Here is a 27,413-nt window from a genome sequence, read left to right as displayed (position 1 = left end):
ACCATCATTACTATTACCTTTATCATTATTATTAGTATCATTATTATTACAATTATTATTATTACCATTATTATTATTACTATTAATATTATAATTTTAGTACCATTATTATTATGACGTTCCGTTTCCCAGCAAGCAGCCAGTGCAGGTGATCATCGACAACATCGTGTTCGACATCCTGCCCGAGGGCCACCCCCAGCGACCGCTGCGGCGCTACCTGCTGTCCAACAAGAAGCTGAGCAGCGAGATCATGAACGAGACGCTGAAGGAGTCGTTCCACCGGGGGTGGCTCACCATGTGTTCTCTGCACACGCTGGAGCAGCTGCTGGCCCTGCGCGGCCCTGATTGGTTCTGCAGGGAGATGGTGGAGGTAAGAGAGAGAGAACTCCAAGGGGTTGTGAACTGGTCGTGTTTGAATTGCGAGCGTGAGGGCTGTCCCGAATTTCCCCGCGTGACTGTCCTGGGGATTTGGTGATTTGAGAGCCTTATCACCACATACAGCGCCCCCCGTGCTTTCCTTGTCATATCTCCATTTTTAATACCAGTGAAAACAGTTCATAACAAAGAGTGAGCTCAAGAAGATGTCACATTTTCACTGTTGAAAAAAATGGAGCTACGACAAGTAAGCACTGAGGTCACGATACACTACACCTCATACAGTCTCACTTGATGTTATTTCGTTGTTATGTAATCCAATGGTATAACATTGAGTGCCCCTGTAATTTTGTCCTTTTCTTCAGCATCTCCTAAAGCAGTCCTGCACAAAAAAGCTGCTATTTTATCGATTTCTTTTCTTCAGTATCTTCTGAAGTGGAGCCACATAAACAACATGTAGTAGTCCCTGTACTAACGGGTGATGTATCAAAGTGTTTCATTTTACTCAAACAAACAAATAAAGTACAGTTCTTGTCCTTGTCTTTAGCATCTCCTGAAGCAGCCCCACACAAAAAGGCGGCAATTTTATCAATGTCTTTCTCCTCCAGCACCTCCTGAAGCAGAGCCACATTGACGACATGTCGCAGTCCCTCAGCCTTGCCTTCGCCATCATGCACTTGGACCTGGAGCGGCTGACCATCAGCCTCCTGCAGCGCGTGCTGCCCCAGCTGCTGACCACCCCACAGACCAACACACTCACCGACCCACGCGGCTACTGCCTGGCCAAGCTCTGCGTGCTCAGCGTCACTGCCACGCACACATCGAAGATTGGACAGAAAGGTAACGGCTTGCTTCTCTTATCCTTCAAATGGAGTGGTTTGTTATTCGCGATGATTATAAAAATTAATTGTGAAAATAAAATAGAAGCAACAGCAATGTGGTTTCTTAGGAGACTGCTGAGAATGTCCATGGAAGGAAAAGAAATCAAATGAGGTAGTGCTTGATGAAGCCCTCATGGGACGCCCACTGTTCAAAACAATCAGCGGAAGTAACAAATGCAGTTTTTGGGGCTCCTGAATAGACATAGGTCTTGAACATCTAGCTCTCACTGGCAAAATCGAAGACAAATGAGGCAGGAGTAGGCCCAGAGCAACCTACTTAGGGAACCTAAAGAAATGGGTAATGGCGAAAGATCAGGGAAATGTAGCTTTTTTTTAAGAGCATCCGAGCGAGGGAATGAATGGGGAACCATGATCGCCGATGTCTGTCGCAGATCTGGCACTGGATGATGATGATAATAATAAATAAAAATAATAATAATAATTGCATTAATGTAGCTCTACAGCATGTATTATGTGCTTTACAGCTATAAGCAAGGGTTATATAAGGATAAAACACCCCTTTCAACATTGTATGGTTGTTTTACCCTATCCGTACGTCGTGTTTTACTATCGTATCCACACGGCGTGGGGAACTCTATGCCACTCATTTCCAAAGAGGAAATTTACTTGTTAATCTGATCCGTATGCTTTGCATAGCAGTCTGTCAAAATGATTTTTTGAGAAATACTGAAAGTTCCGAAGAGATCTTCGTTCTAGAAGTATTCTAAAATGTGAAGAATACAACCCCGGAGGTACAAAATGACCAGGATAGAGTTAAGGGCAGGACTTCCGAAATGAATGTTAATTTCTTATAGGATTGAGTGAGGTGGATGCAGAGAGTCACTGTTTCCCTATTTTTGTTACGGTTACTTCACCATAACCAGTCCCACTTGATGTAACTTTGTTGGTTGTTACACAGTCTAATGTTATAACGATGGGTGTCCCTGATAAAGTTTTGAAGAAGTTGGCAAGCCGTGACTAATGTGTTCCAAGTTTGATTCCAATGTGGGGAGAAATATTTACCAAGTACCGGGTATCTTGATCTTTTTGCTGGGTTGTTGTATCCTTCTCAGAGTACCGGGTATCTTGATCTTTTTGCTGGGTTGTTGTATCCTTCTCAGAGTACCGGGTATCTTGATCTTTTTACTGGGTTGTTGTATCCTTCTCAGCCTAGATTGGCTCTGACAGGGAGGGTCTTAAATCAGCCTCCTAAATTATATAAATTGTGTTGATTGGTGTGTAAAAACACCTATATTAAGAAAAAACAAACAAATCAGTGATGTGGGTCTTGTGTTTCTTCCCTCTAGATGTCTATGTGAGACGATTACACAAGCGCACTGTGGTGGAGGCAGATCTGGAAGATGTGAGTTGTGCTGTCTTGTCTGTAGCGTGAAGTCTATAGTGTCTTCTATCACTGTAAAATGTTAATCATATTGTCTTGTCTATAGTCTAAAGCCTATGTCTTTTATACTTTGTCCCTGGAAGATGTGATGTGTGTTGTCTTGCTTATCTTTTTAAAAATACTTCATCCTTGTGTGCCAGTGAGATTTGATGTCTAAAGAGTGATAACAAAGCTTTGGGAAACAGATGTTGATATTTATTTATTTTATTGCATATTTTTACTTAGAACTTACATAAGTCACACATTCAGATGTCATTAGTTATTTTTTAGAAACAGTCAATGAATTTGTGTTTAATCTTTCTAAGTGAATTAGGTCTTTTAATTTAAAAGTCAGTAGTTTTGTGTCTCTGTCAAATGCTTGGGTTGTTTTTTTCCCCATCAGCTTCTTATATTGGGAATAGATTCTCAAAACATACAGCAGTGCATGGTTGGAGGGTGCTTTGGTGTGGTTTGCTCCTTCTTTCCTATCAAACATTTATCGTCCTTATCTCTTCTCCTTTTTAATTGTGTTTGTTACCGTCTTTTAACACCTCTTATACCCCCTGGGGCGATGCCACTGACTGAAGTGTCTTTAGGCCATTCCCAAAGGGGGGACATTTCTCGTTGATGCACAGTAGAGTTGTAAATGGGCTGATTCATCTATGTCATGCTCATAACTGTGCCTGATCTACAACAGGGAACTACTGCTTTTTCTTTCCTAATCCTTAGTATTGTCATTTTCCCTCTACTTCTTTTGTATGTTTGTCTCTCTCTTGTGAACTGCTATTTCCGGGGTGCCTTGATAGTCGAAGCAGACTTTGTGCTGTTGAAGCTAGAGAGGTGAGCAGAGTGAGTCTGATTCCCTGTAAGGATTCTCTGTTGACATCCACCCCTTGGCTCTCATATGACCTTATGCAGTTGCGAGCGCCGTAAAACCTCTACTAAAACTAAACTAACCCCTCTTATCTTTGACACTTATATGACCTTATTGTGTTGCAAGTGCATTAAAAGTAATGAAACGTAACTAAACTATAGTGGAAATATTTTTTTCACTACATATAGCAGTTCAGTGTGTTTGTTTATTTGTTTTACCAAATTTTGTGTCTCTGTTTTCAGGACTTGGATGATTCTGAGACGTCCCCTGCAAAACTTCGCAAGTTCTCCGAACCTCAGCTCACATTCAGTCTAGAGGAATTCAATCTAGGTTAGTTTCACTTGAGTACCGAGTTGATGACTCTCTTTAACAAAACCCCTAGTAGCATGGGTGTAACATTTTATGTTTTGGTTTACATCTCTTTGCCTCTTTCATCCTAATACTGTAGTCTCCGCCTAAAAGCACGCTTCGCTCAAACACGCGCGTTCGTCATATGACGGATTTTATACAATATGATTTAGACGTACAAACCCAGTCACTCCCTCTAAACGCGTGCTCCGGTCCTCGAAACACGCCGACAGGTAAAGCTTGACTTTGACAAAGGGTCCTCACTACAACCTGCACAGCTTGCGTAAGACAAGCCTAGACAAATGGTCTTATTATTTGGTGAGACTGCCCCTTACGCCGAACAAAGAGAGTGATGGACAGTGTTTTCACACCCAACTTTCCACAGACTCATAGGTCTAGGACTGGTTGGTGAAATGTTGGGGGGTTGGGGAACTGAAATGTTTTTTGATTGGTCACCGGTAATGCATCTTGGAGAGAAGGTTTCTGACTGGTGTTTGAGTGACTATGTAATGTTTAGTTAGACCTAGGCCTATGATGCGCAACACGCGTGAATGCTGTAAAACACTAGATAGGCCTCTATAGGATTAAAGATTAGTCAAGTAAGCCTAAGCAACTGTGCTCGAAGAACTTATCATACTTGTTCAACGAATCACAAGAGAAATGTTTCTCTGAATGTAGAGTTCTATGATTCTGATGTCATCCATGAATTTACGGTCGGGGGTGGTCGCTTGGAAAGCCACTTGGCTGGGTCATTGTCTCTATGACTATCATCAACAGTTTCCTCTTACTTAGGCTATCTGTTCCCGACAATTTATGGTGCATATTATTATCATTACATTGAGCCTGTCTTTCTGCCCTTCCCCCCCTCACCCTTTCAACGCCTTTGTATTCTTAACAGAAATCGGGGAATCCTTCACAAAACAGTCACGTGTCGTCACATTTTATCTAGTCTTAATAAGTGTTTCTCATTATCACTTATTGAAATGAAGCAGGCTCCTTTTTATCTTTCCTGTCATAACTTTAGTGTGTCATATGATGCCCCTCTCTTTCAGAATATTTTCAATAGCGAATAAACACCAGATTGTTTGTCTTTGTTTATCTTGAAGAAAATGTGGCTTAAAAATGTTCATCAAATCTTTACAGGCAAGTTTACATTCGTTTTGTCCTATGAAGCCATCTAAAAAGATTCTTGGAGACTTTTGCTCATGCATTCACTGCACCATCATTTAACACTTAGAAAATTTCTCCTCTCCAGAATTCTGATCTGCCTTATGAAATTGTCCCGTTAGAACTGGAATTGGCACTCCTCAATTTCTATTTTATAACATGTACCACCCTCCTTCTTTCCTATTAAGCATCTATGTTCCTTATCTTCCCTCCTTCTTATTTGTGTTTGTTGCACTCTCGTAGTGGGTGGTTGGCGGGTGCTCTGGTGTGGTTTGCTCCTTCTTTCCTATCAAACATCTTTCGTCCTGATTTCTCCTCCTTTTTTATGTTTGTTACTCTCTTGTAACATCTCTAATCTTCGGCACTTATATGACCTTATTGTGTTGCAAGTGCCGTAAAACTCTTACTAAAACTAAACAGCTCTCTCTCGTAACACTTTTAATCTTTGGCACTCATATGACCTTAATGTTGTAGTTGCATGGGCTGTTAAACTCTTACTAAAATTAAAATTTCTATGTCTGTTTTTTTTCTCCAGAGGCCTTAGCTGAAAAAGAAGATGGGGAAGCCTTGCCCACTTTTGACATGAAAGAACCTTTAAACAAAGCTTTGGGTACGTAGATCTGTTGTTACAATTGCTTAAACCTATGGACTCAAACACCGACCTAAGCGTGCCATGGTGTGACTCTGTCAGAAGACACGAAGAAGCTCAGGTGGATGGGTTCTATCAGACTTGGAGGATCTGGGCTCAAGGGCTGAAGAAACCAACTTCCCTTTCACGGTCCATTTTTTGTTCAGTATTTTAGTAATCAAAGCTGTCACAGAAATGCAGTTATAAAATGTAGTTGAAATTGTCCAAGACAGCCATCCTTTGCCTAAGAGAAAAGTGTTTGTCTTGGACAGGTTAACACGTTGGACAGTGTCATTATGATATAAAAAAGAATGTAAATGGGGAAGCGGTTGTTTGTATAGATGATTGTCTAGGACAGCGGGTCATTAGAGTAGCTTTGACTGTATATCATAGCTGTCACATAAAGTGAAATGTCTTGGCAAAAGAGAAGAGTAAATTAGGATTAATGGTACCCTGAGCCCAGAGTCGTTTGTGTTCTTGAGCTACGAGGAACATTATTGATGTAATGGATCATATTGCCTACTCCTGTTTGATCACACTATGATTGTAAGGACAGACTTAAAGTTACGATGAAAAGTTTCCTTTGCTCTAAAAGAAAGTAATTTTCACCGCATATGAAGGTGGATTTGTTATGTTGTCTTGTCTAAGAAGCCACAGAATAGAAGCTGCTCTGTGTCTCGACATCCTGTAATTTTTCTGGCCAACTGATTTGGGTTTAAGCTAAAGTTTATGAGGGTAGTCACAAGTTTCTTAACAAGGTTTTTTTTTTGTTGTTGTTGTTTTGTTTTTTTTTGCTGCTCACAAGAAAGTGTTGTGTTCAAATGCAGTGTAAATGGGCTGAATAAATTTTTAAAATGTTGACTCAGAGTTAAAGTATGAAAATCAACTATCAGACGTTTACTGTTGCTTTTAGCCCTGATATTTGACAATTAAGATAGTTCTGATATGTATGAAAGAGTATGTGTAGGTTTTTTAAATCATTTGTATGTAAATGCTGACTTTTGGTTATAAAAAAATTAACTATCTTACTTTTAATTTTACCGTTAGAGTATATTTTATTTGACTGTAGAAGTACATGTAGCACTCAGATTTGGATCACAAACAGCATATATCTGTTTCTTCTCCCTCCTTTTTTCCCCCCCAGTGAATCTGTTTATGATGATGAACACAATCCTGTTGAACCACTCTCTGACTCCACGGACCTGGTTCATCGTGTCCTTCATTCAGGAGGCCATCAAGTGCGGGGGGCAGCATACCCGATTCATCTTGCAGTTTATGCCACAGAATATGGTGAGGAGTGTGCCACAAGCTTCATGTGCTGAAAACCCCCCAAAAAACCCAGCAAAAATAAAACGTTTGCCTTTTACCATGTTATTGTTCACTCGATGAGACTTATCAACTTGCGGTGAATAGAACGAGCTGCAATTCTTTGAGCTATTTTAAAATATAATTAATGACATTTTTTTTGTTTAACTAAGGATGGTATTTGGAGCTTTGATAATGTAAAAATCCTGTTGTTTGACCCAAGTTCTCTTTCCCTTGTCGTGAGATTTGTTGTTGTTGTCACTTTGGGTTTGCAGATCTGTGGTGCTTTCTTCTCCCTTTGAAGTTTTTGTTATTTTGTTTTTATAGACCATTGAATGAGACCATCATTATGTTGAGAAGCTCTCTCTACTTTTAACAAATGGACCATTGAAACACATATTCATTTTTCGTTGTGGGTGGTTGGCGGTGCTCTGGTGTGGTTTGGTCCTTCTTTCCTATCAAACATCGGTCATCCTTGTCTCTCCTCGTCTTCTTTGAATAATAGTGGCGCCTCTAATCTTTGGCACTTATGTAACCTATTTTTTGTGTTGCGAGTGCTGTAAAACTTTGTAAAACTGAGCTCATCTTTTAGTGTGTAAGACTTGAGTAAAGGATTTTGTTGTCTCTGTCTCTCCCCTCCTCAGCTGAACCAGTTGATGAGGTCGTTGCCTGGCGTGTTCAGCGACGATCACATTCTCCACATCTGTGACCTCTCCACCGTCTCTGGGCGGAAGATTGCTGCCAAGGCCATCTGCAACAACACTCTGATTCCTCAGCTGGACATTTTTGACTGAAGAGTAGATGATTGTGTGTGAAGGGTAGACGTTTTTGTGTGAAGGATAGATGACTTTGTGTGAAGTGTAGATGATTTTAAACGAAGGGTACATGTCTTTGTGTGAAGTGTAGATGATTTTAAACGAAGGGTACATGTCTTTGTGTGAAGTGTAGATGACTTTGTGAACTTTACGACTGACATTTCTGCTTTTCATGTAGTTTGTGTATGGATACGTGCTCGCATGTGTATGTGTACGTGTGTTGGTAGTGGATTGTGCATTGACCGAAAAATGAATGTGAATGTCTGCCTGTGAGAATTGTGTAAAATATGATACATGAATGTCTGAGGTATGATGAGCTGTACTGCTTGGATTGGCAATGGAATTGAATATATGGAGATTTAAGTGTATTTGTTGTATTTATGTATTAAAATGTCATTTCATTTAAAGAAAACTTTTTTGGTTTTTTACTTTGCATAATAATGTGTATTGAGCTTGATTTCCTTTTACTTTGCATAATAATGTGTATTGAGCTTGATTTCCTTTTACTTTGCATAATAATGTGTATTGAGCTTGATTTCCTTTTACTTTGCATAATAATGTGTATTGAGCTTGATTTCCTTTGAAGTTCCACAAAAAAAAAGTAGAAGGCTAGAAAAGAACAATAGAGCCTTTTCCACAGAAAGATCAGACCTTTTTACTAACTTTTAGTAATACAGTCAAACCTCTTCAAAACGACCACCCACTGTCGAGGAGAAAGTGATTATCTTTGACAGGCGGTTCTCTTGGACAGTGTCTTTCATTTATTTTATCATGTTTGAAAAGTGATCCACTGGGCACTTTGCTTGGGGTTTTTTTCCATGGCATTTTGTGCGTCAACTCAGCTCATGGCTTAGCTTTCACTTTTCAGTATATAGTATACATGTTTAACCCTTAAAGCATGCAGGGTTCTTTTTGCTGGCAAGGATTTTTCTATACATCAGCTTGGTAATGTTTGCATTTGCGGTGTAGTGTAGATACAAATACAATTGAAATTGTCCAAGATGGCCTCCCATTGCCAAGGAGAAAGTGGGCGTCTTAGACTTGGAAGTCTTAAACAGTGTCATTATAATGTAAAGAAAAACTGTGGGAAGGAGGAAGTCGAAAGTGGCTGTTTGTACTGCTGATTGTCTTATACGGGTGGCCATTAGAGGAGGTTCAACTGTACTTTTTCTTTTTTCTACTCCTGTTTTTGTTGATTATAAAAGATTTACAGCCTGTTTACCACAATTAAATCATTTAAGGGGTGGGCTGATTTGATCTTGTTTGTCCGTGCTCACCTGGGCTGAGTGGGTGGGATACAGCATCTCAACTGAGATAGATCATGCTCCATAAAATTACTTCCCCAAACCGGAATCGAACCCAAGTCATTCGCATGCAACAATGAAGAGCCTAACCATTACTCTTACACCACATACCAGGTTTCTCCTGTTGTTTGGAAAATGGAACCGGAAGTTTGAAATTGACGTTATGTTCTTACACATTATGATTTCAGCAGATGCTGTCCAAAAATCGTTAGATTAAAAAATAAGTAGCATTTTTATAGCCCAAAATTCCCGCTCAACATCAAGCTCTGTGTATTTTAAAATCTATGTTTTTACCCCAGCAGACCTGATAGCATTCTTAATTAAACAATCTGAACTTCCTGGGAAGCATACAGTCCCTTTTATAGGCCCTTAAACGTTAACATAGTGTTCTTCTATTTAATTCACATCTGCTGTCGGCTGATAAAGTACTTTTTTTAAAAATCACAATAGTTTCAAGAAAAAAGGTATTTTGTCAGGGTAACCATTAAAGAAAAGGCATTGTTCTGAAATTTCAATTCTAATTTATTAACTAAAACTAGTTACAGTTTCACTTTAATTTTGTCACACAAGACTGATCAGGCTATTGATTTAGCTAATAAAAAAAGTAATTTGGTGCCAAAAATTTAAAAAGGCATTTTTGTCAGCTTTGATTTGGACAGACATGTTCTATTTAGCGGAGTGAAAACGCTGCAATGTTGGGACTTGTAACTGTAAAAAAAGACAGAGCCTTGTCATGATACTCTTCTTAATGCTTGTATAAAAGCAAGATAAAAACAACAGAGGTCTCATAAAAATAAAGGAGTTATTTGTGGCATCCTTCACATACCTATAGTGGCAGGATTTCAGAAAATTCAGACTTTTTGTCCGTTTCCCCAAATCAAAGTTCATGTTATTTTTCCTTATATTAAACTGCTGGTCTGTTTCCTGGGCATGAATTATGATGAATTCAGTGATGCCTATATGCTTTCAAAAAATTTGTTAGGCTGAAAATATATTGCCACGCACAACTGAAGTGCACCACAAGACGGACGAGCAGCTAGGTCGGAAGTGGTGATCCCATAGGTCAGCGCGACTCCGTCCAACTATTTAAAAAATGGCGCTGAGCAGGCGATTACAGCTCAGTGGTTGCTCCTCCCCCCCCCCCCCCCCCCCCCATTTGTCTCCACGGGGTCCCAGAACACTCCGATAGCAGGGCGAGCCTGTCTGAACGCCAAAAAGAAGTGATGCACGCATGCCTGTCCCCGTCGTTTTATGCAAGAAAAATTCCTGAAATTATGCAAACTGAGCCCCAAAATGTGAAATTATGCGATTCTGTTAATTTTAACAAAGAGTGATAAAGGAAAATAATCAGAAATTATGCCAAAAAATGATCGAATTTGGCTAAATTATGCGGGGTGCATAAAACCACGGGGACAGGCATGCACGTCTTTTGGGTCCTCACGTCTCGTTGTGTCAGTGAAATCTCCGTCAGGAAATAAAGAGGAGGGCACAACTTTTTTTCGCAGCGCACTTCAGTTGTGCATGACGACAGTATATTTTCAGCCTTACTCTTGTGAAGTAAATGGTGTTGGTAGTCTCAACAGTCTGGTGATTTGGCTACTGGACCTATAACCATGAGATTTGTTTGTAATCGTAAAGGACAACGGAAGGCAAATGCCACAAGGTTCGTCTGGTATCCAATGTTTCTTAGAGCTGTATTGTATTGTATGGTATAAGGTTCAGGTTCAGGGGTTAAAGCCTCAACTCAGTCCAACGTTGTCTCCTTTGGTTAGGCACTTTACTCAAATTTTCTCGTATATCTGGCTTGGTCTTATCGGAGATGGCTGTTTAATTCAGAGATCCAGCCTCTTAAATAACACGTTACAATATTGTAGGGGGCTTTTAAGTTACACATTTTGCACCTGTGAAGGAGGAAATTGAGTAAAATTCCACTCCATTAAAGACGCCAACATGTGAAGACAATGACAGGACAGCTGTGGGAAAGAAATTGTCTAGACTTGGATATGTGTGTTTCCGGTGACTTTATCATATTTATGGTGGACGATTCTGGCAAATCCAACACATTACCCCAGTGACTATAAATGAGCAAGGATCAAGTTGTTTGTTTGTTTGTTTTAATTTTAGTAGAAGTTTTACAGCGCTCACAACTGCATAAGGTCATATGAGCGCCAAGGGATGGATGTAAACAGAGAAGTCTTTACAGGGAATCGGGCTTACTTTGCTCACCTCTCTAGCTTCAGCAGGACAAAGTCTGCTTCGACTATCAAGGCACCCCAGAAATAGCGGGTCACAAGAGTGTGACAAATATACGAAAGAAGTAGAGGAAAATGACGATAGTAAGGATTAGGAAAGAAAAAGGAGCAATTCCCTGTTGTAGTTTAGGCATTGTCATTGTTTGATCAAATGGTGCACTAGAACGTGAAATGTCCTCCCTTTGGGGGATCAAGTTGGATGATCATACGAGTTATTTCAGCATGATGAAGTTATCTCAGCAATTCTGTCACTCAGTCAAAAAGGAATTTGAGAGAGGAGAGATTAGTTTTAGTTATGACACTTGTAACACAAATGTCCTAATAGGGTGATCCCTAAAAAACTTTACAACTTGTTTTTTAAATATCTTCCTCCATACTAAAGTTTTGTGTTTCATATTTGGACATAACATTTGAAAGCCAAAAGGAATTTTTCTTATATGTACTTTAGATAACTCCATTGAATGGTTTTGCTCTATATAGCGCATTAAAAAAACAACCCATTTTCAACATTGTCACCATTTTCATAGCATGACGCACCAGTTCGCATTAGGCCAACCACTAAAAGTTGCAACAATCGCGCCATAATGCAAGCTACAGCAGTCTAACAAGTCAACAGAAGTCTGTAGATATTATTTTTCCCAAATTTTGTTATCCTGCTTAGATCGTGGCTACGTTTAGTAAAGAGCAGAGAGCCTTTTGTATTGAACATTACCTCTCCACAAACTCACCATCCCTGACATTTCGTAAGTTCTGCGCACGGCATGGAGAGAATGCTTTTTTTAAAAGGAGCCCTCAAGACCTAAGTTCCGTCAGTTTGGATCTATAGCGAATCAGAACTCAAAAGTTCTTTAACAACATGACCACTTGAGGTTGAACACGCACCATGCGCAGCCCTATAAACGTCACCAGAGTGCAGATTTCAGTAGCCGAGTTCCATGAGACGTCTGTCCGTGGATGATCTGCAGCTAGGACTTTCCTACACATCAACAGTCTGCATTCTCATGGCAGATCTTAACCTAAGACTATACCCTGTTCATCTTCGCTAGGCCGAGATGAAAAGGATCAGAGCATGGAAATGTGTTCTTGATTCCTCGATTGTCTTGTAAAGAGGGATCATTTCCTCGATGACATTTGGTTTAGTGCAAAGCACATTTTCACCCCGTGGGATATGTTAACTCCAAAAATGCTGTCTATTGGGCACCCCACTCTATTATCTCTAGAAGCCACTTCTTAATGAACATGTACAGTGTATGTGGCTTTAAAAGCTCGTGGTTTAGCAGGTCCTTGTGTTATTGCGCCACTGAACATTTTGGACGACGCGTTAAAAATGTGTCGAGTCCAGAGGAGGGAATGTGGAGCACTGCTTCTAGGAATTTCAGAATGAACTCATTAGGTTTTTTAAACTCTGTAAAAGAAATTAAATATTGTTTAAATGTCGCAGGGATGGAAAAAAATTACTGCCAAAAAGAAAATACAGAAAAAGGTCAACTAATCTTTTCACAACTTCCTTTACAAGATTTTTAAACATGGGTGAACTTTGCGTTTTTGGGTGCTTTTTTCTTTCAGCCGTTTCCGTTTTCAAAACAGGTTTCTTCTTTGTGGATTTTATATCAAACAAATTCCTTTTGAATGAATTTTGTCTGTTCCAAATTACAGCATTCTAGAACAATTTTTGTGCGAGATATTCAGAAAAAAAGTCTTAACATTTTTTTTGGATCACCCTGTATAAGTGCTGAAGGTGTAACGAGAGTAACAAACAAAAACAAGAAGGAGGGGAGATAAGAACGATAGATGTTTGATGGGAAATAAGGAGCAAACCACACCAGAGCACCCGCCAACCACCCGCTCTGCTTCACCAAGATGCTTTTATATTTTAGTTTTCCCAATTAGATTGCATGATAAACAGTTCCTCGCCTGCTAAAAAGGGCGTAAAAAACACCTACATATTTTTTTTTAAAAGCAAGTGCTATAAGTAAAGGCTTTGTGATCCTTGGAATGCTAAGGGGGAATTTTTTTTAGAGTCGAAAGGTCAATCAATTAAATTGTAAAATGTGTTATTCCTCGAAGATATCTAAGTGAAGAGAGGTCAGCAGTGAGAAAAGGAACCAGGCAAAGTAAATTTCCTGAACCCCGAGATTACCTCCACACACGAACACAGGGCAAAAAAAGACAAGACAGGTTTGCAGTTGATACACACTTTATTTTAGAAAAGTGCAAGCAGCTATACCCCAACAATAATGTGATAATAGCCGCACACAAACAGCTCAACATCAACATGTACAAGTGGACCCAGAAGTGTTTGTCAGCTTTGAGATATCACAGTATCATATAAAAAATCACGCAAAACTTTACTTTTAAAAAATTACAAACTTGCTTGAAAATATAACATCTAATAACAACAACAGGCCTCAAGCCATGGGTCAGAGCACATGAGTTATGAGTACAATTATGTTTTTCTGTACATTAAGTATATAACACTTCTACAGATGTGACATGTTACATTTACATATGACCTTGGTTACTCAAAGTTATCAGTTATGTCGGACATCAATATGAGAAGCAAAAAGATGGGAGGAAATGAAAATCCTTCAAACTTTTATTACTATCACAACACAACAGAACGTTAAAGGGTCAATCAAAAGGCTTGATGAAGTTATCACTGAGGTAAATGGATAAGAAAATAATGATATTTATGACAACTGCAAAATACAGTGAGGAATTGACAATAAAATGCAAACGTTTACGACAAGTGCAAAATCCAGTGAGGAGTTGACAATAAAATAAGATAACAAAATTTTCACAACAGCTGCGATGTCCTTCTCGCGTTGCTTGTACATCTCTCCACTCTATGCACCAGTTTGACGACAAGTCAGGCCTTACTCGTCATCGTCATCATCATCCCTGGCGCGATGCCGTTTGGGCACCAGGCCCCCGATGAGCCCTGAGGCCGTGTTGAACAAATTGATCGGGGACGATCCATCGGTGATGAGCGTCGACTTGAGACCCAGAGACTGCAGCATGCGGACCTGAGATGGAGAAAAAGAAATCATGAGTTAAAAAATACATAGGCAAGATTTAATTAATATAATAATAAAAACAAAAAATAATAGACATAATACTACTACTACTATTACTACTACTTCTACTACTGCTAAAAATAATAATAATCATGATACAGTCGAAATTGTCTACAACGACCAATTTATGTTGAAGAGAAAAGTAATTGTTTTAGACATGTTGACATCTTACACAGTGTTATAACTATAACAACAATGTAAAAAAATTCTTAAAACTGCAAAGGGAATATGGGAAATGGTCATTTGTACAGGTTATTGTCTTGGACAGGTGGAACTTCGGGCAAGTTGGACTGTAATTTTGTTTGATTCTGCTTCACACAATGAGGAAAGAAACAAAACCATGTGGTGTCTTATTTTTCTTCAGACAGTTATGAAACCAAAATGAGGAGGCAAGGGCCCTGTTTTAGTAAGAGTTTTATGGCACTTTCAACATGAATAGGTCATATAAGTGCCAAAAATTAGGGTGTTACTAGAGAGTAACAAAGAAAAGAAAGTATAGTTTTATTAAGAGTTTTACAGCACTTGCAACACAATAAGGTCACATAAAAGCCGAAAATTTGAGGTGGTACAAGAGTAACAAACACAAAAGGGAGGAGAGATCAGGGCGATAGATGTTTGATAGGAAAGAAGAAAAATCTCACCGGAGCACCTGCCAACCACCCGAATAGAAAAGAAAAAGGAAGAGATAAGGATGAATGATGTTTAACCGGTCGGGGGGAAAAAAGGAGCAAAACATACGTACCAGAGCGCCCTCCAACCACCCACAAATTGACAACACAACACAACATATAATATCTGAATGGGGAAGTGCGGCGTGCGGCATGCGAACTCACCTGCATGTCAGGTCCTGCAGTAGCCATGGTCTGCAGGGTCTGGGTTCCGATGGCTTCCACCATCTCCTTGAACTTGGTGGTCTCGATGTTGGACATCTCCGTGGCCTTCTCCAGCTCCATCCTGTTCTGCTCCGAGAGGTACTTCAGCTCTGCCTCACGGGCGCTGGTCAGACGCTCCAGTTCCGCTTCCTGTAAAGCAGGTGGACATATGGCTCAGAATTAGCTCTTGTTTGTTTGAGTTTGAGTAGGTGTTTTCGGCACTATCGACTCAGATTTGGTCAGGTAAACGCCAAAAAATGTTTCATTGTTGCAAACCTAGTTACATACTCTGATGACAAACGTTTATAAAAGTCTTTTGTAAATGTGGAAATTTTACTTGCATGTACTTGTATTTAGAAGTTGTGTCAGACATCATCGGTATGAAACTTATGAGAGTGCAAATAGAAGGACAGGGAAATATAAATCCTTCATCCTTCATACTTTTCTTATGGTCAAAATATAACAGGATGTTAAAGTACCAAAAGTCTATATGAAGTTATCATTGACGCTCCAGCTCAGATTCCTGGAGAGTGGACACAAAACTCAGACTAAGCTCTAGATCTATTAGTGTATTATACTCATCGCACCATCGTTGTGAGAAAAGAACTATGCAAAAGCATTAAAAAATCAAAGTAATTAAATCTGAGAAAACTGCATTTTTCAGCCACTTTGGACATTTTTTTTGAATTTTTGTTTTTTGGCTCAACACCTTGTATGTCCATTCAAAAACACTTTTATGAGTGGATTTTATGGAAAAACATTCATTAATGGCAAAACAAATTTAAATTTGAAGTTTTCAAGGACTCTTAAGCTATGGAAGTCACCAAACTTTGACGGCCATTTTCTTGCTAATTTTACCTCTGAAACCAGGCAACCGTTGCGAAGCTGTATGATCATTTATACATCATTCGTTCTACAAGTCTTGCATAGTTGTAACAGCATTTATTTATCACTACTCCTAAACTGCCATCAGAGCGGACACTCACAGATTCAATCTTGGTGGCCTGAGATTTGAGCCTGGCCTGCTCCACAGCTGCCTCTCCCTCAATCTTGGCCGCCTCCGCTCGGCTCTGAGCCTCAGCCTTGGCCTGGCCGGTGCTTTCGACAGCCGCGCTATTGGCCTGCAGCTCCAGCAGCTCCTTGCGGGCCTTCTCCGCCTCCGCCTCGTCCATGATCTTCTGTCGCTCCAGACGACCTTTGGCCTCCTGCTCCAAGCGCTCGGCTTCATGTCTGGAATCACAGAAAGACCACAGTGTCAAGCGAATTGTGACAAAGAAATTTCTCGGGAGCCAGCAAGATCTTTTCCTCTTGCGAAAAAATCTCAAAATACTTTGCTGATTTTTTCCCTTGGTGTTTTATGTTGTAGTAGCAAACAACTTCGATGAAACAGACAAGATCCAATATTATGCTATTGGTACGTGAAATGTTTGATGGAGACATGCTGGAAAACTGTGAGAACGGCAAGCAGTAATGTAGAATAGAAATGAGAAGGAAATAAGTTAAAAGGAAATTTCGAAATATTAAGATGCTAACATGACAAAACAAAAGCGGTTCTCAATGTCTTGAGTTTGAGTTTCAGTAGGTGTTTTATGGCACTAACGACTCAGATTAGGTCATGCAAGCGCAAAATAACATTTTATTGCTGCAAACCTAGTTATGTACTAAAACGGACGGACAAACATTAATAAAAGTCTTTGTAAGTAAGGTAGAAACTTACATGTATTCACAATATTAATTGTAGACACACACAGACAATGTCTCACCTGGCCGCGGCCTCCTGTGAGTTGGTGGTGATCTCAATGGCCAGCTGCACAGACTTCTGCAGAGCGTCGCGGGTCCTCTGGTCCACGGGCTCCACGGACTGGATGTCGATGCTGGTGATGACCAGGTTGTTCTGGGGGAACACAAACTTGTCCCGCACCTTGTTGTTAGGGTCAAACCCAAACACAGACGAGCGGATGATTTTTGCCGAGTTCTGAAATACAAGATGGAAATTGTAAGGTTTTTTTTTTCCTGTCCTTTCTCCTGATTTGGTGCAGATATTTGTAAGTTACATAAAAAATGTGCAGACAATTGCTGTGCTTCAAGAAAAAAAAAAAAAAAGGAAAATTGTTCGGTCTATGATGATGATGATGATGTTGGCGAGGACGATGAAGTTGATGAAGAAATTGTGTAAAAATGGTACTGAATAAGGTTGAGAATTATGTACAGAAAAATGGAAAGACATGGAATAATGTCAAGAAGCTAGCTCAGGATACTGAAAAAAGGAAAATGTTTGTCCATGGCCTATACCCTGGTCCAAGGTGAGAAAGGCAAAGATGATGATGATGATGATGATGATGATGATGATGATGATGATGATGATGATGATGGTGATGGTGATGGTGGTGATGATGATGATGATGATGATGATGATGATGATGATGATAAATATGATTTCTGGTGTCTGTTTCAAAACTGGCAGAGGAAGAAAAAGATGGAGGGGACTATAAAAATGCGAAATAAATCTTTTTAAAGAGTAAAGAAACTGTGACAGCCTTTTGAAATGTAAAAGCACCCAACCTTCCAACCACAAGGGACCCACATTGTTTGCAAAAGTTTTGAAACAGTGTGCTGTGTTATCCAATAAATATTTCAGTACAATCAGTTTCTTCATTCATCCAACCAGACCATAAAAGTAACAAGACTAATCACTGACAGAAAAGTAAGATATGGTATTGGGAAGATGGGAGAAAATTGAGCAATTTGTCAGTTGTCCCGCGGGAATATTTCAAGTTTAAAATCTGAAATTCCATTTCCTCTCCAAATATTTCTTTGGCCTCTCCAATCTGGATGACTTGCTCAAAATTTCGTTTCAAATCTAAACGAAATGGGTTAAACAGTATAAAAATTACTTTCTCTTTTTACTTTTTTAGTCTGATAGTAAACATGTAGACCAAACAGTTGAATTAAAATTATCCGACATCATTTATGATCGTAACAACAAAGTTTTGGGACAAGGACAAAAATGTGTTTTGTGTTTCTCTTCTTTCAGTCTCACCTTGTGGAAATCGTCAAATTGCACTTGTGCTACAGCACCTCTGACGCGAGAGGCAATGGCTTTGCAAGAGTCACCGGTGAAGTCGGGAACACTAAAAATTTTGGCAGCTTCCTCCGGGGATTTGCTCAGAGTCTCAAAGTGCCTGGGTTTAAAAGAAAAGAGTGAGAAAATGTAAAAGTTGAAAACAAAGTTTCTATCTATTTACATTTGGAAAAAAAACCCAACCCCAAAGTATCTTAATTTCATCTGAACAAAAAAATCACCCACTTTTTCCCACAACATCTCTACAAACTGGATTCTTCTGAAATGCAAAATACTCAGTTATGTTTAATCTTCAGATTTATTTGTCAAAACTAAGCTAGCAGACCGTGATACACCCACAATTTTATTTCTTGGAAATCTATTCATACAAATAAGGAGACGCAACTCACATAAAATAAAAAAGCACCCCAGCGGCACAGGCCGCCATACCCACCAGTTGTACGACAGCTGCAGCGAAAGCCTGGCGTGGTCGGCCGTTTCCACGACGATGATGTCTGTGCAGAAGTCGGGGCCCAGCAGCAGACACAGAGCTTTGATCAAGTTGGGCTTCTTGGGCTTCCCCCCGGACAGACTGAGCTGAGTGAACTGCTCGTCCGGTCCCAGCATGACCAGCTCGGGGCCAAACACGACCCTGAAAGCGGAAAAAAAATTAGTTTTATTTTTAGTACGAGTTTTACGTCACTTGTAACACAATAAGGTCATTGAAGTGCCGAAGAATAGATGTGTTACAAGAGAGTATCATACACAAAAAAGGAGGAGGAGAGATAAGGACTGATAGATATTTGATACGAAAGAAGGAGCAAACCACACCAGAGCACCCGCCAGCCACCCACAAAAAAACAAACGAAAGAAATTAGTGAAATGGCATAGGTTAATTAATGTGGTTTTGTTTCATTTTGTTTTTGTAAGAGTTTTATTGCACTTGCAATTGCATAGGGTCATATAACCATGCGATTGTGTAGGTGGAAAACCCCTTGCGACACTGCAAGGTTATGTAGTTTTTAGTTAATTAAGAGTTTTACATTACTTGCAATATAAGTGTAAAAGATTCAAGGTGTCACTAGAGAGTAATATACCCAAAGAAAAGAAGGAGGAGAGAGAAGGACCTATGATGTTGATAGGACAAAAAGAGAAAACCAATTAAGAGCATCTGCCCACAGCTTTAAAAAAAGGCATTTTCTCATTTTGCTCATTGAGGGGGCAGAAAGTGGAGATGAAAGCAGACGACAGAACACGGTAAGAGAACAGGAACGGAGGTGAAAGGAGAAAATTTAAGAGAAGAAAATTTCCCGATGCTGTCAGGTTTCGAACACGGGATGTGTTGAATGAGAGATGTACACCGTAACTTTAGACCATGAGAGCCCCCATAGTACAATTTAAACATACCTGGCTTTCTTCTCCTTATAATCATAAATCTGGACAGCGGCATTGTGGGGGACACGGAAGGTCACAACTCGAGTTTTGTCTCGGGTCTTGGGGCTGTGGTCAGTTGACTTCCTGTCACTGCGGTCAGCCAGAGGGTCCTTGCCGGCACTCAGGAGGGACTCCACTGTGGGTGGGAGTTCCTTGGCCCACAACTCCTCATCCTGGTTGATCATGTACGTCTCGCCTTGAATGGCCCGAACCTGGGGAACAGCGCACAGGTCAAAGTTCAAGTACAGCAGTTCAGTTTTTTTTCAGTTTGGTAAGAGTTTTACGCCACAGGGTAAAAGATCAAAGGGAGGACCACGTGGAACCTAGAGAAGAATCACAGAAATTGATGTACAGAAAAATGGGAAGACAGGGACTAACATCAAGAAGCGTCCAGGAAAGGTGGAAAGTGTTTGTCCGTGACCTATACCCTGGTGCAGGGTGAGAAAGGCGATGATGATGAAGAATTTTGCGGCACTCGCAACTGCATAGGGTCATTTCAGAATGCAGGGATCAAGTTGGTTGTTTTCACATTAGTTTACAGCATAGCTGGGTTTTTCTTCGCACATAGAACAGATACAGCACAGTTTGCTTAAACTGAAATCTGCTGGTCAGTAGGTTTCGAACACAGGATGTGTTGAATGAGAGGTGGACTGCCAATAGCGTACCTTTCCACTCTTGATATCCCTGACGTAAATTCCCTCGTTCTCATCCAGAGGAATAGCCTGCCTCTTCAGGACGACTTCCACCTCCACGGGAGGCACATACTCCGTAGGCCCCTTGATCATCCAACGGTCTCCTGGATTGCGATTGATTTGCTGATGAAAGAAAGAATACGGGTTATTTTAGTTCAGTTTTAGTAAAAGTTTTACGACACTTGAGACGCAAATAGCTCACACAGGTGCCAAAGATTAGAGGCGATACAAGAGAGTGACTGACATAAGGAGAAAAAAAGGAACAGAGATAAGGATAATGTATGTTCTTAGTTTTAGTTTTAGTAAGAGTTTTACAGCGTTTGCAACTTCTTTGTCAGGAAAAGCATATCATGAGTCACTTTCCTTCTGTAGTTAATCCAACAGCTAGTAAAAGACGAGACTCTCGAAGTAACATTAAAACAGCAAAGTTCTCTGAACTCTTTACAATAATTTTGTAACTGATATATTATATATATATATAAGTGCAAACTAACTTACAGATATTATACACAAGTTATGATATACTTACTCCATCCATAAAACTTTCATTGGCTCTGAGAATGAGGCCCTCATCTTCTCCCAAGATGTAGACATTCTGAATTCCTTTCTCCAGTTTCTCTCCAGGCATTAAGAAGAAAGATTTCTCTCCCTGGAAATAGTTCAGAAATGTTTTGAAAATCATTAACTACATGTTATACTCCAGTTTCCTCAGTCATCCAGTTCTATAGATTAACTGTCATAAATTCCAAAACAACAATAATTCTTCTGACATAATGCTGGAGAGTAAGAAAATTGAAGTGAATGTGCAACATAAAAAAAAAGGTTTTCGAAATTTAAAGTTCTACTTAAATGTGAATTGCATCTCCATTTATTAAATGATCTATAACTTTCATTATTGTACAAACCCGCCTGTAATACGAACGATAATTTTTTTTAATGAGGCTGTACTGTATACGCCTCCTCCATCAACAACATACAGACAGGATTGGGCTCAACAAAGGGGAAATAATGCCAGAAAAGATTTTCCATTGCACAATTATCTATCTGTCACATATTAAAATCCCTCTCAGTGCAACAACCAACAGTCCTTACTGGCAAGACACTTTACACGTAGTTGATGCTCAACTAGTGCTTGATTTCATGCGAGTTGAGCCCCCTCCAATATATATGTAAAAAATTCATCGTATGCATGACCTACAAAAAATGGGCTGATTTTAGAGTCAAATTATACTCCCTATGTGAAACACAAAGTTGGGTTATAAGCGGGTTACCCCAGTTGGTTCACAAAGCAAAAGTGAGTAATTACTGTGTTACGATGTCTAGACTCACTTTGACAAGTTTCTTCTGGCCCAGCTGTGGTCTCCCCTTATCATCAACGGGATCCAGAATCACACAATATTGACGATTGCTCAATGGTGTGATATTCACAACACCAACCACCTGCAGAAAACAAAACAAAACAGTGGTTAAGAAAATGTGTGAATTTTGAAAATTAACAACTGACCAAAGTTGTTCTTTAACAAACTTGTTGAGAATAACCACCAATGAAATGTTACTGAATAACAAAAGTTTTATCCAAGCCATGACATATACTTTTCTTTGTGTCCAAAAATAACTTTTTTACATTAGGTCATATATTTGATAACATAGATAGGCCTACAACCATTCTCATAAAATTCTGTTTTGATGCTTGAATCTTAGAATCTGAGAAAAGCAATCTGAAAATACATACACATCAACAACAAAAAATGTAAACCTACAGAAAAAACAAAAACCGATTGCCCCAAAAATTATGAACAAACCAACTCAAAAACAATTCAGAAGAAAGCTGCTTACCTCCTCATACACATTTGGAATGTGCGTCTCTGTGTCTGTCATTGTGATCAACCACTCTTCCCCATTCTTGCGCACAATGCCAAAGTCATCTTTGAAAGTCATCAGCGCCCTCATGTGAAGAGCTTTCTGTTGATGCAAACAGATTCAAAGCATTACATTGGAATAATATACACTAAAAATGTCCAATACAAAATCCACTGAGCACATCCACTTTAACAATTTGATTCAGCATTGTAAACAAATACCTGCAGGAGCACATATGCTCTGTAAAAAGATTTTTAAAAAGTAATTTGCATACACAATGGTTGATCTCATGGAAGTCGTCAATTTGTCGTCAAAAAAGGTTTTCAAAATCTTGTTTCAAACTCAACTTTTCCAACTGATTTGTCGACTTCTAGTTTACCACACAAGGACAACGTTTTTTCTCATGTGCTTTTTAAAGTCATGGTATATCACAAGCACAACTGAGAAAAAGTTTACGAGATACAGTATTTGTGAAAAGAAAAAGAAACATATCACACATCCATTTTCTTCACATTAGCAGACTCCTTTTCGATATTTCTCTAGTGTTACCAACATTGACTCAGATTAAAAACCATACTCTGCTACAATACCATTTTCACAGGACATTTTTTGTACCAAATTTGTTTTAAGCAATAACACCATTCATGTTCACATGTTGGATATAAGTCTCTGATGCATTGCAAAGGAAGTAAGACCCACCTTTTCAGTGAGAACATAGGCATTGACGAGATCGACTACTTCTTCGTATGCTCCTGGTAAGTATGCACCAGTCCTCTTCACCAACCACTCTTCCCCTGTGACACGTCGGATGTTGTCTCTGTCGATGCATTCTTTCCTGGCACGCAGTCGGATGGCCTGGTTTGGTCCAATGACTGTTGCCCGTATCGTTTCTTCAATCATACATTCCTTACGGGGAATGTAAGTGCCTGGATAAGCAGGAAAACACTTTTAAGATTCATGTAATACTGAACAGAATCAACTCAAGAATAAAAAAGGTGGAAGTGTAAGATATAATTGTAGGTTGGCACAAATCAATAACATATTTCAAATTGTCATGTTAACGATACATGTCAAATGCAGAATGGGAGAAACACGTATCGTCAAAATTGTCCAAGACGACCTCCCACTGTAGAGAAGAAAAGTGGCCATCTAACACAGTGTCATTACAATTCTCTAAAAATTGCAAAGAAAAAATGGGAAGCAGCCACTTGTATAGACGATTGTCTTATACACGTGGCCGTTAAAACTGTTTCAACTGTATACTGATAAATTTCATCTCCACATAATTTGATGAATACCCATAGATTTACATACCTGGACCCTCAAAGAGCCACTCATCTCCAGCTGTGCGTTTTTCTCCCTCAGCATCCTCATAGTCGAGAACTGCGCGTATTCTGAGAGCAGCATTAGCTGGAACCACTTTCAAAGCCGTAACAGGCTGAAAAGTAAAAAGAGCACAACCAAATTCAGTTATTATTGCCATCACAGTAACATGACCACAGTAACATGACCACAGTAACATGACCACAGTAACATGACCACAGTAACATGACTTCTCAGGGAACTTTTTTTTTTAATGAAAAAAACCCAGACATGTTATGAACACAAGTTATTTATCAAGGATGTACAAAGAAAGAGAAATCACACTACAAGAATGATATTTCAGTTTCTGTTTTTCCAAACCAGATAACTTATCTTACAGACAAGCTAACTAAATTTATTTTCACAAAACTTCACAAGGGAAGGCACATTTAGATAATGAGCATTATGAATAAAAAAAGTAAAAATAAAAATTGCACACTATAGAGATATATAGGGTCTACAGGTCAAATCCCATTTATTTAAAAAGATAATTTGAGCCATAACTTTTCGGAGTACTTATTTTTTGCTCCACACCAAAGCCTACAATCATTAACAAAGCAACGTACTGCGACAACAGCCAAGGAATTACTAAACTACCTACCCTTCATTTATTAAAGCAGATAATAGAAGCAAACCAATGTCTGCCGTTGCATCAGGTTCCCCTCCACCTTTTTACAATAACTCTTATCTACACATCATAAATGCGGAAAAACAGTTTCATTAAAAGCACTGACAATTGTATTCTTTTACTCACTGTATGCTTCACTCCCAGGAAGTTGAGATTGTTTCAGAATGCTATCAGGTCTGCTGAGGTAATAATATAGATTGTTAAGTACCTAGAGCTTGCTGTTGATCGTGAATTTGAGCTATTTAAATGCTATCTATTATTATTATTATTATACCTCTATATAGATACCCTCCCCCTCCCTTCCTCCTCTCCACCTCCCCCCCCCCCACAAAAAAAAAAGATAAAACAAACCCAAAATATTGTCTGTATACCTGTTTCAAAACCTCCCCTGGAAAGAGGGGGAAGGGATCTTGTGTGAGACGAATCTCCAGATCTGCATGCTGAAGCTTCGTCTGTCCCAGCTGATCAATGACAGGTTTGCCATCTTTGTCTCTGAACACTGGGTTCTCAATCATGCAATAATGGCGAGGTGGGACAACCACCATTTTCTCTGGCCCAAGAGTAACCCTAAAGAGAAACAAAGTATTGCACAACTTAACCAAATTTATAGGAATCAAGAATACTGCAGCACCATGTCATCATTGTATCATGGTCTTTCCACAAACATCACAATTATTTCAAGGCAAAAGATTGTAGGCCTATTTAAAACCACCAGATTTTAAATTTTACTCATTTGGTACACTAAAAATAACTATATGACAGTACCGTCCTTCAATAGGCACATTGAATCCACAGAAAGAGAATTCTATAGCACACAGGCAGAGAGTAAAATGATTACCATATCAATACCAATTAAACTTATTAATTAAAGTGCTTTGCCAAATCTACATTTCCCGACAACACCTAGTGTCGACAAGGGGTGTTTTTTTTGTTTCTTCCACAAAAAACAGCACGTACCTTTGGTTATCCTGGCGAATGAAGGTCTGGGGACCAATCTCAATTCTGGTGACATTGGTGTTTTGGTCCAACACATGGATGTAATAGTAGGGCGGGATGCGAAAAATCGCATTATCTTCTTTACGGGATGTCATCTTCAATAATTAGTTGAGAACCTTAATGAAGTATATGAAACAGATGAGTTAGGCTACTTTTTCAAAATAAAGACCTGTATAACAACAAAGAATTGTAGGCCTATAATATTGCACAATTAACCCTGGGAAGGTCACGAGCCAGGCCTGGGCTTCACCAATAGCCCTGCCTAAAAATCTTTTTGAGTCTTTCAAGAATCCATCTCAGGCAGATTTAGATATCTAGAGTCTAGATCTAGATCTATACGACTAGATCTAATCTAGATCTATATGGTTTGGGTTGGGTTGTTTTTTTTTTCAATAATAAAAATGAGTAGACAAGACTAATCTAGATCTAGATTCAAATTCTTGTCTGGTCTGCAAAGGTCTGCACATGAAAGATCTAACAACTGCAATGATCACTTGTTTCAACTTTCAGCTTCTTTCAGAACCTATAGATATATATTTGTAGAGTGCAGACTGGCAGGCATGCACTAACAACGCTAGGCTCTTGCCAGGTTTACTGAACACGTCTTCTTTGGATCAGCTTATATAGATAACTCACCAATCAATCCTGACAATAATGCAAAGACTTGCGCGAGTGGTTAACCTGCCCACTTCTATCTCGCAATGATGGTTAAGCCGATAGCCTAGGCTAGACCAACTGAGTCACAGATGTCCGCGAACTTGGCCTTGTTCGCACGTTTATCTAAACGATTGCCACGGCATGAATTGAACAGAACTCACCTCAACTTCTGTGCAAAATTCACGAGATTTTGTTCAAAATGTGAAATAAATAGGCTGGCCTATTCTGTTCTAGATCTATGTGGTAAATGCAACAGGCTGAAATATTTTCAGTTATAGTAGCTGACGAATCTTGCCTAAACATTCTCTATTTATAGTAACTTGCTCAAGGTCTGCGTCGCTGATGGCCTCATTATGCATGATTTCGCTTCTGCGACTACACTTGGACAAAAACCTTCGAAACCACTACTGCGTAAAACGGGCTTTTCATACTGCTCAGAAAACAGTTATAATTATAACAGCTTATCCAGATAAAAGTCACTTTGCGAATGAGAAGATTCCGATTCAGTTCGACAACTCAAAACGTAATTCATACCAACAAAAGAATTCAGTTTTCTGTCTACTGTGATCTTCGTCGTCGTCTCAAGCAGATCTCTTGAAACTACTTTACACTTTACCTCTTGAAAGCAATACTAGATTTAGATATATCTAGATCTAGATCTAGACCTAGATTCTAATACCTGCACAAACAACAGCAGATTCAACTAACAATATCATCCCCCAGCTATTTGAAAAACTAAAAGGTAATTTATAGCTCACAAATAAGTGAACATTCTACTTACAACCACCGCAACTGCACAGTATGAAGGAAGTTTAACAGTAAACAAGTTGCCTGGGAGAGACTCGTTTAGGGTCAGAAGTGGGCGGGGACAAGTAGCTAGAGGTCTGGCCAGGTCATCGAGCCGGTCCCCCAACGATCGATACGTCATGAGCAAATCCCATAGACCTACCAGTTAAGTGTTCCATTTGAGAGAAGGTAAAGGATTGAACGCGAACGAAGTATTCTAAAACTAAAAAACCCCGTCGGAGCTGCACTTTCTACGTAAAAATGTTATAAGAAATATAATGTGTATTCGATTCGGAACAAATTTTTCCGTAAAAACAAAGGTGCAAAAGATAAAGGCAACAAATAAGGAATTTTACTTTTAACAAATAAAATAAGGGCAACATGGCATACGAACAATAAACAGGTATTCCCAAACGATATAAATAGCTGCTTAGCAATATCCCCAAATCTAAATATAGTGCATTACTATGAACATTTGGCCTATAATGTTCACGTACATGTTCTTTCACTAAGTTGTTCTTTATTTTCTTCAACCCATGAACTCTTGCAGTGACCTTTCAGAACTTACAACTTACAATGTTCATGCTCATATTACTCTAGCCTACAACGTATCGTTTTGGGGGAAAGGAAGGGGAGGGAAAGGGGGGAATCGAGGGGG

At 39.4% G+C, this 27,413-nt stretch overlaps 2 protein-coding genes across 7 annotated transcripts in view; one reads left to right on the top strand and one right to left on the bottom strand.

The window, feature by feature from the left end:
* Window positions 1-8,186, top strand: part of LOC101847843 (mediator of RNA polymerase II transcription subunit 24) — a 44,987-nt gene extending 36,801 nt beyond the window's left edge. For 5 of the 6 annotated variants that reach the window (XM_035972468.1, XM_013088186.2, XM_035972465.1 and 2 more), the window contains 7 exons: window positions 133-370; window positions 984-1,215; window positions 2,564-2,619; window positions 3,754-3,841; window positions 5,562-5,636; window positions 6,799-6,944; window positions 7,604-8,117. In XM_035972468.1, the coding sequence (XP_035828361.1) occupies window positions 133-370; window positions 984-1,215; window positions 2,564-2,619; window positions 3,754-3,841; window positions 5,562-5,636; window positions 6,799-6,944; window positions 7,604-7,753 (985 nt within the window). In that variant the 3' untranslated portion in view covers window positions 7,754-8,117. Of the gene's footprint in view, window positions 1-132; window positions 371-983; window positions 1,216-2,563; window positions 2,620-3,753; window positions 3,842-5,561; window positions 5,637-6,798; window positions 6,945-7,603 lie in introns of all 6 variants that reach the window. The other variant, XM_035972467.1, reaches the window with a different exon arrangement.
* A 5,323-nt stretch (window positions 8,187-13,509) lies between these two features.
* Window positions 13,510-26,388, bottom strand: LOC101848074 (major vault protein; the record flags this gene model as incomplete). Its single annotated transcript, XM_005108566.2, is given in 16 exon segments — window positions 13,510-14,356; window positions 15,241-15,429; window positions 16,266-16,509; window positions 17,043-17,254; window positions 18,320-18,461; window positions 18,795-18,992; window positions 19,748-19,986; window positions 20,440-20,589; window positions 20,996-21,115; window positions 21,796-21,906; window positions 22,303-22,428; window positions 23,026-23,252; window positions 23,641-23,764; window positions 24,688-24,883; window positions 25,274-25,428; window positions 26,131-26,388. Coding segments are annotated over 15 exon segments (2,562 nt in total). The 3' UTR covers window positions 13,510-14,206.
* Window positions 26,389-27,413: the final 1,025 nt, after the last annotated feature.

Source organism: Aplysia californica, unplaced genomic scaffold (assembly GCF_000002075.1).
Source record: "Aplysia californica isolate F4 #8 unplaced genomic scaffold, AplCal3.0 scaffold00700, whole genome shotgun sequence".
NCBI classification, from domain to species: Eukaryota; Metazoa; Mollusca; class Gastropoda; order Aplysiida; family Aplysiidae; genus Aplysia; species Aplysia californica.
This window is presented reverse-complemented; position numbering and strand designations above follow the sequence as displayed.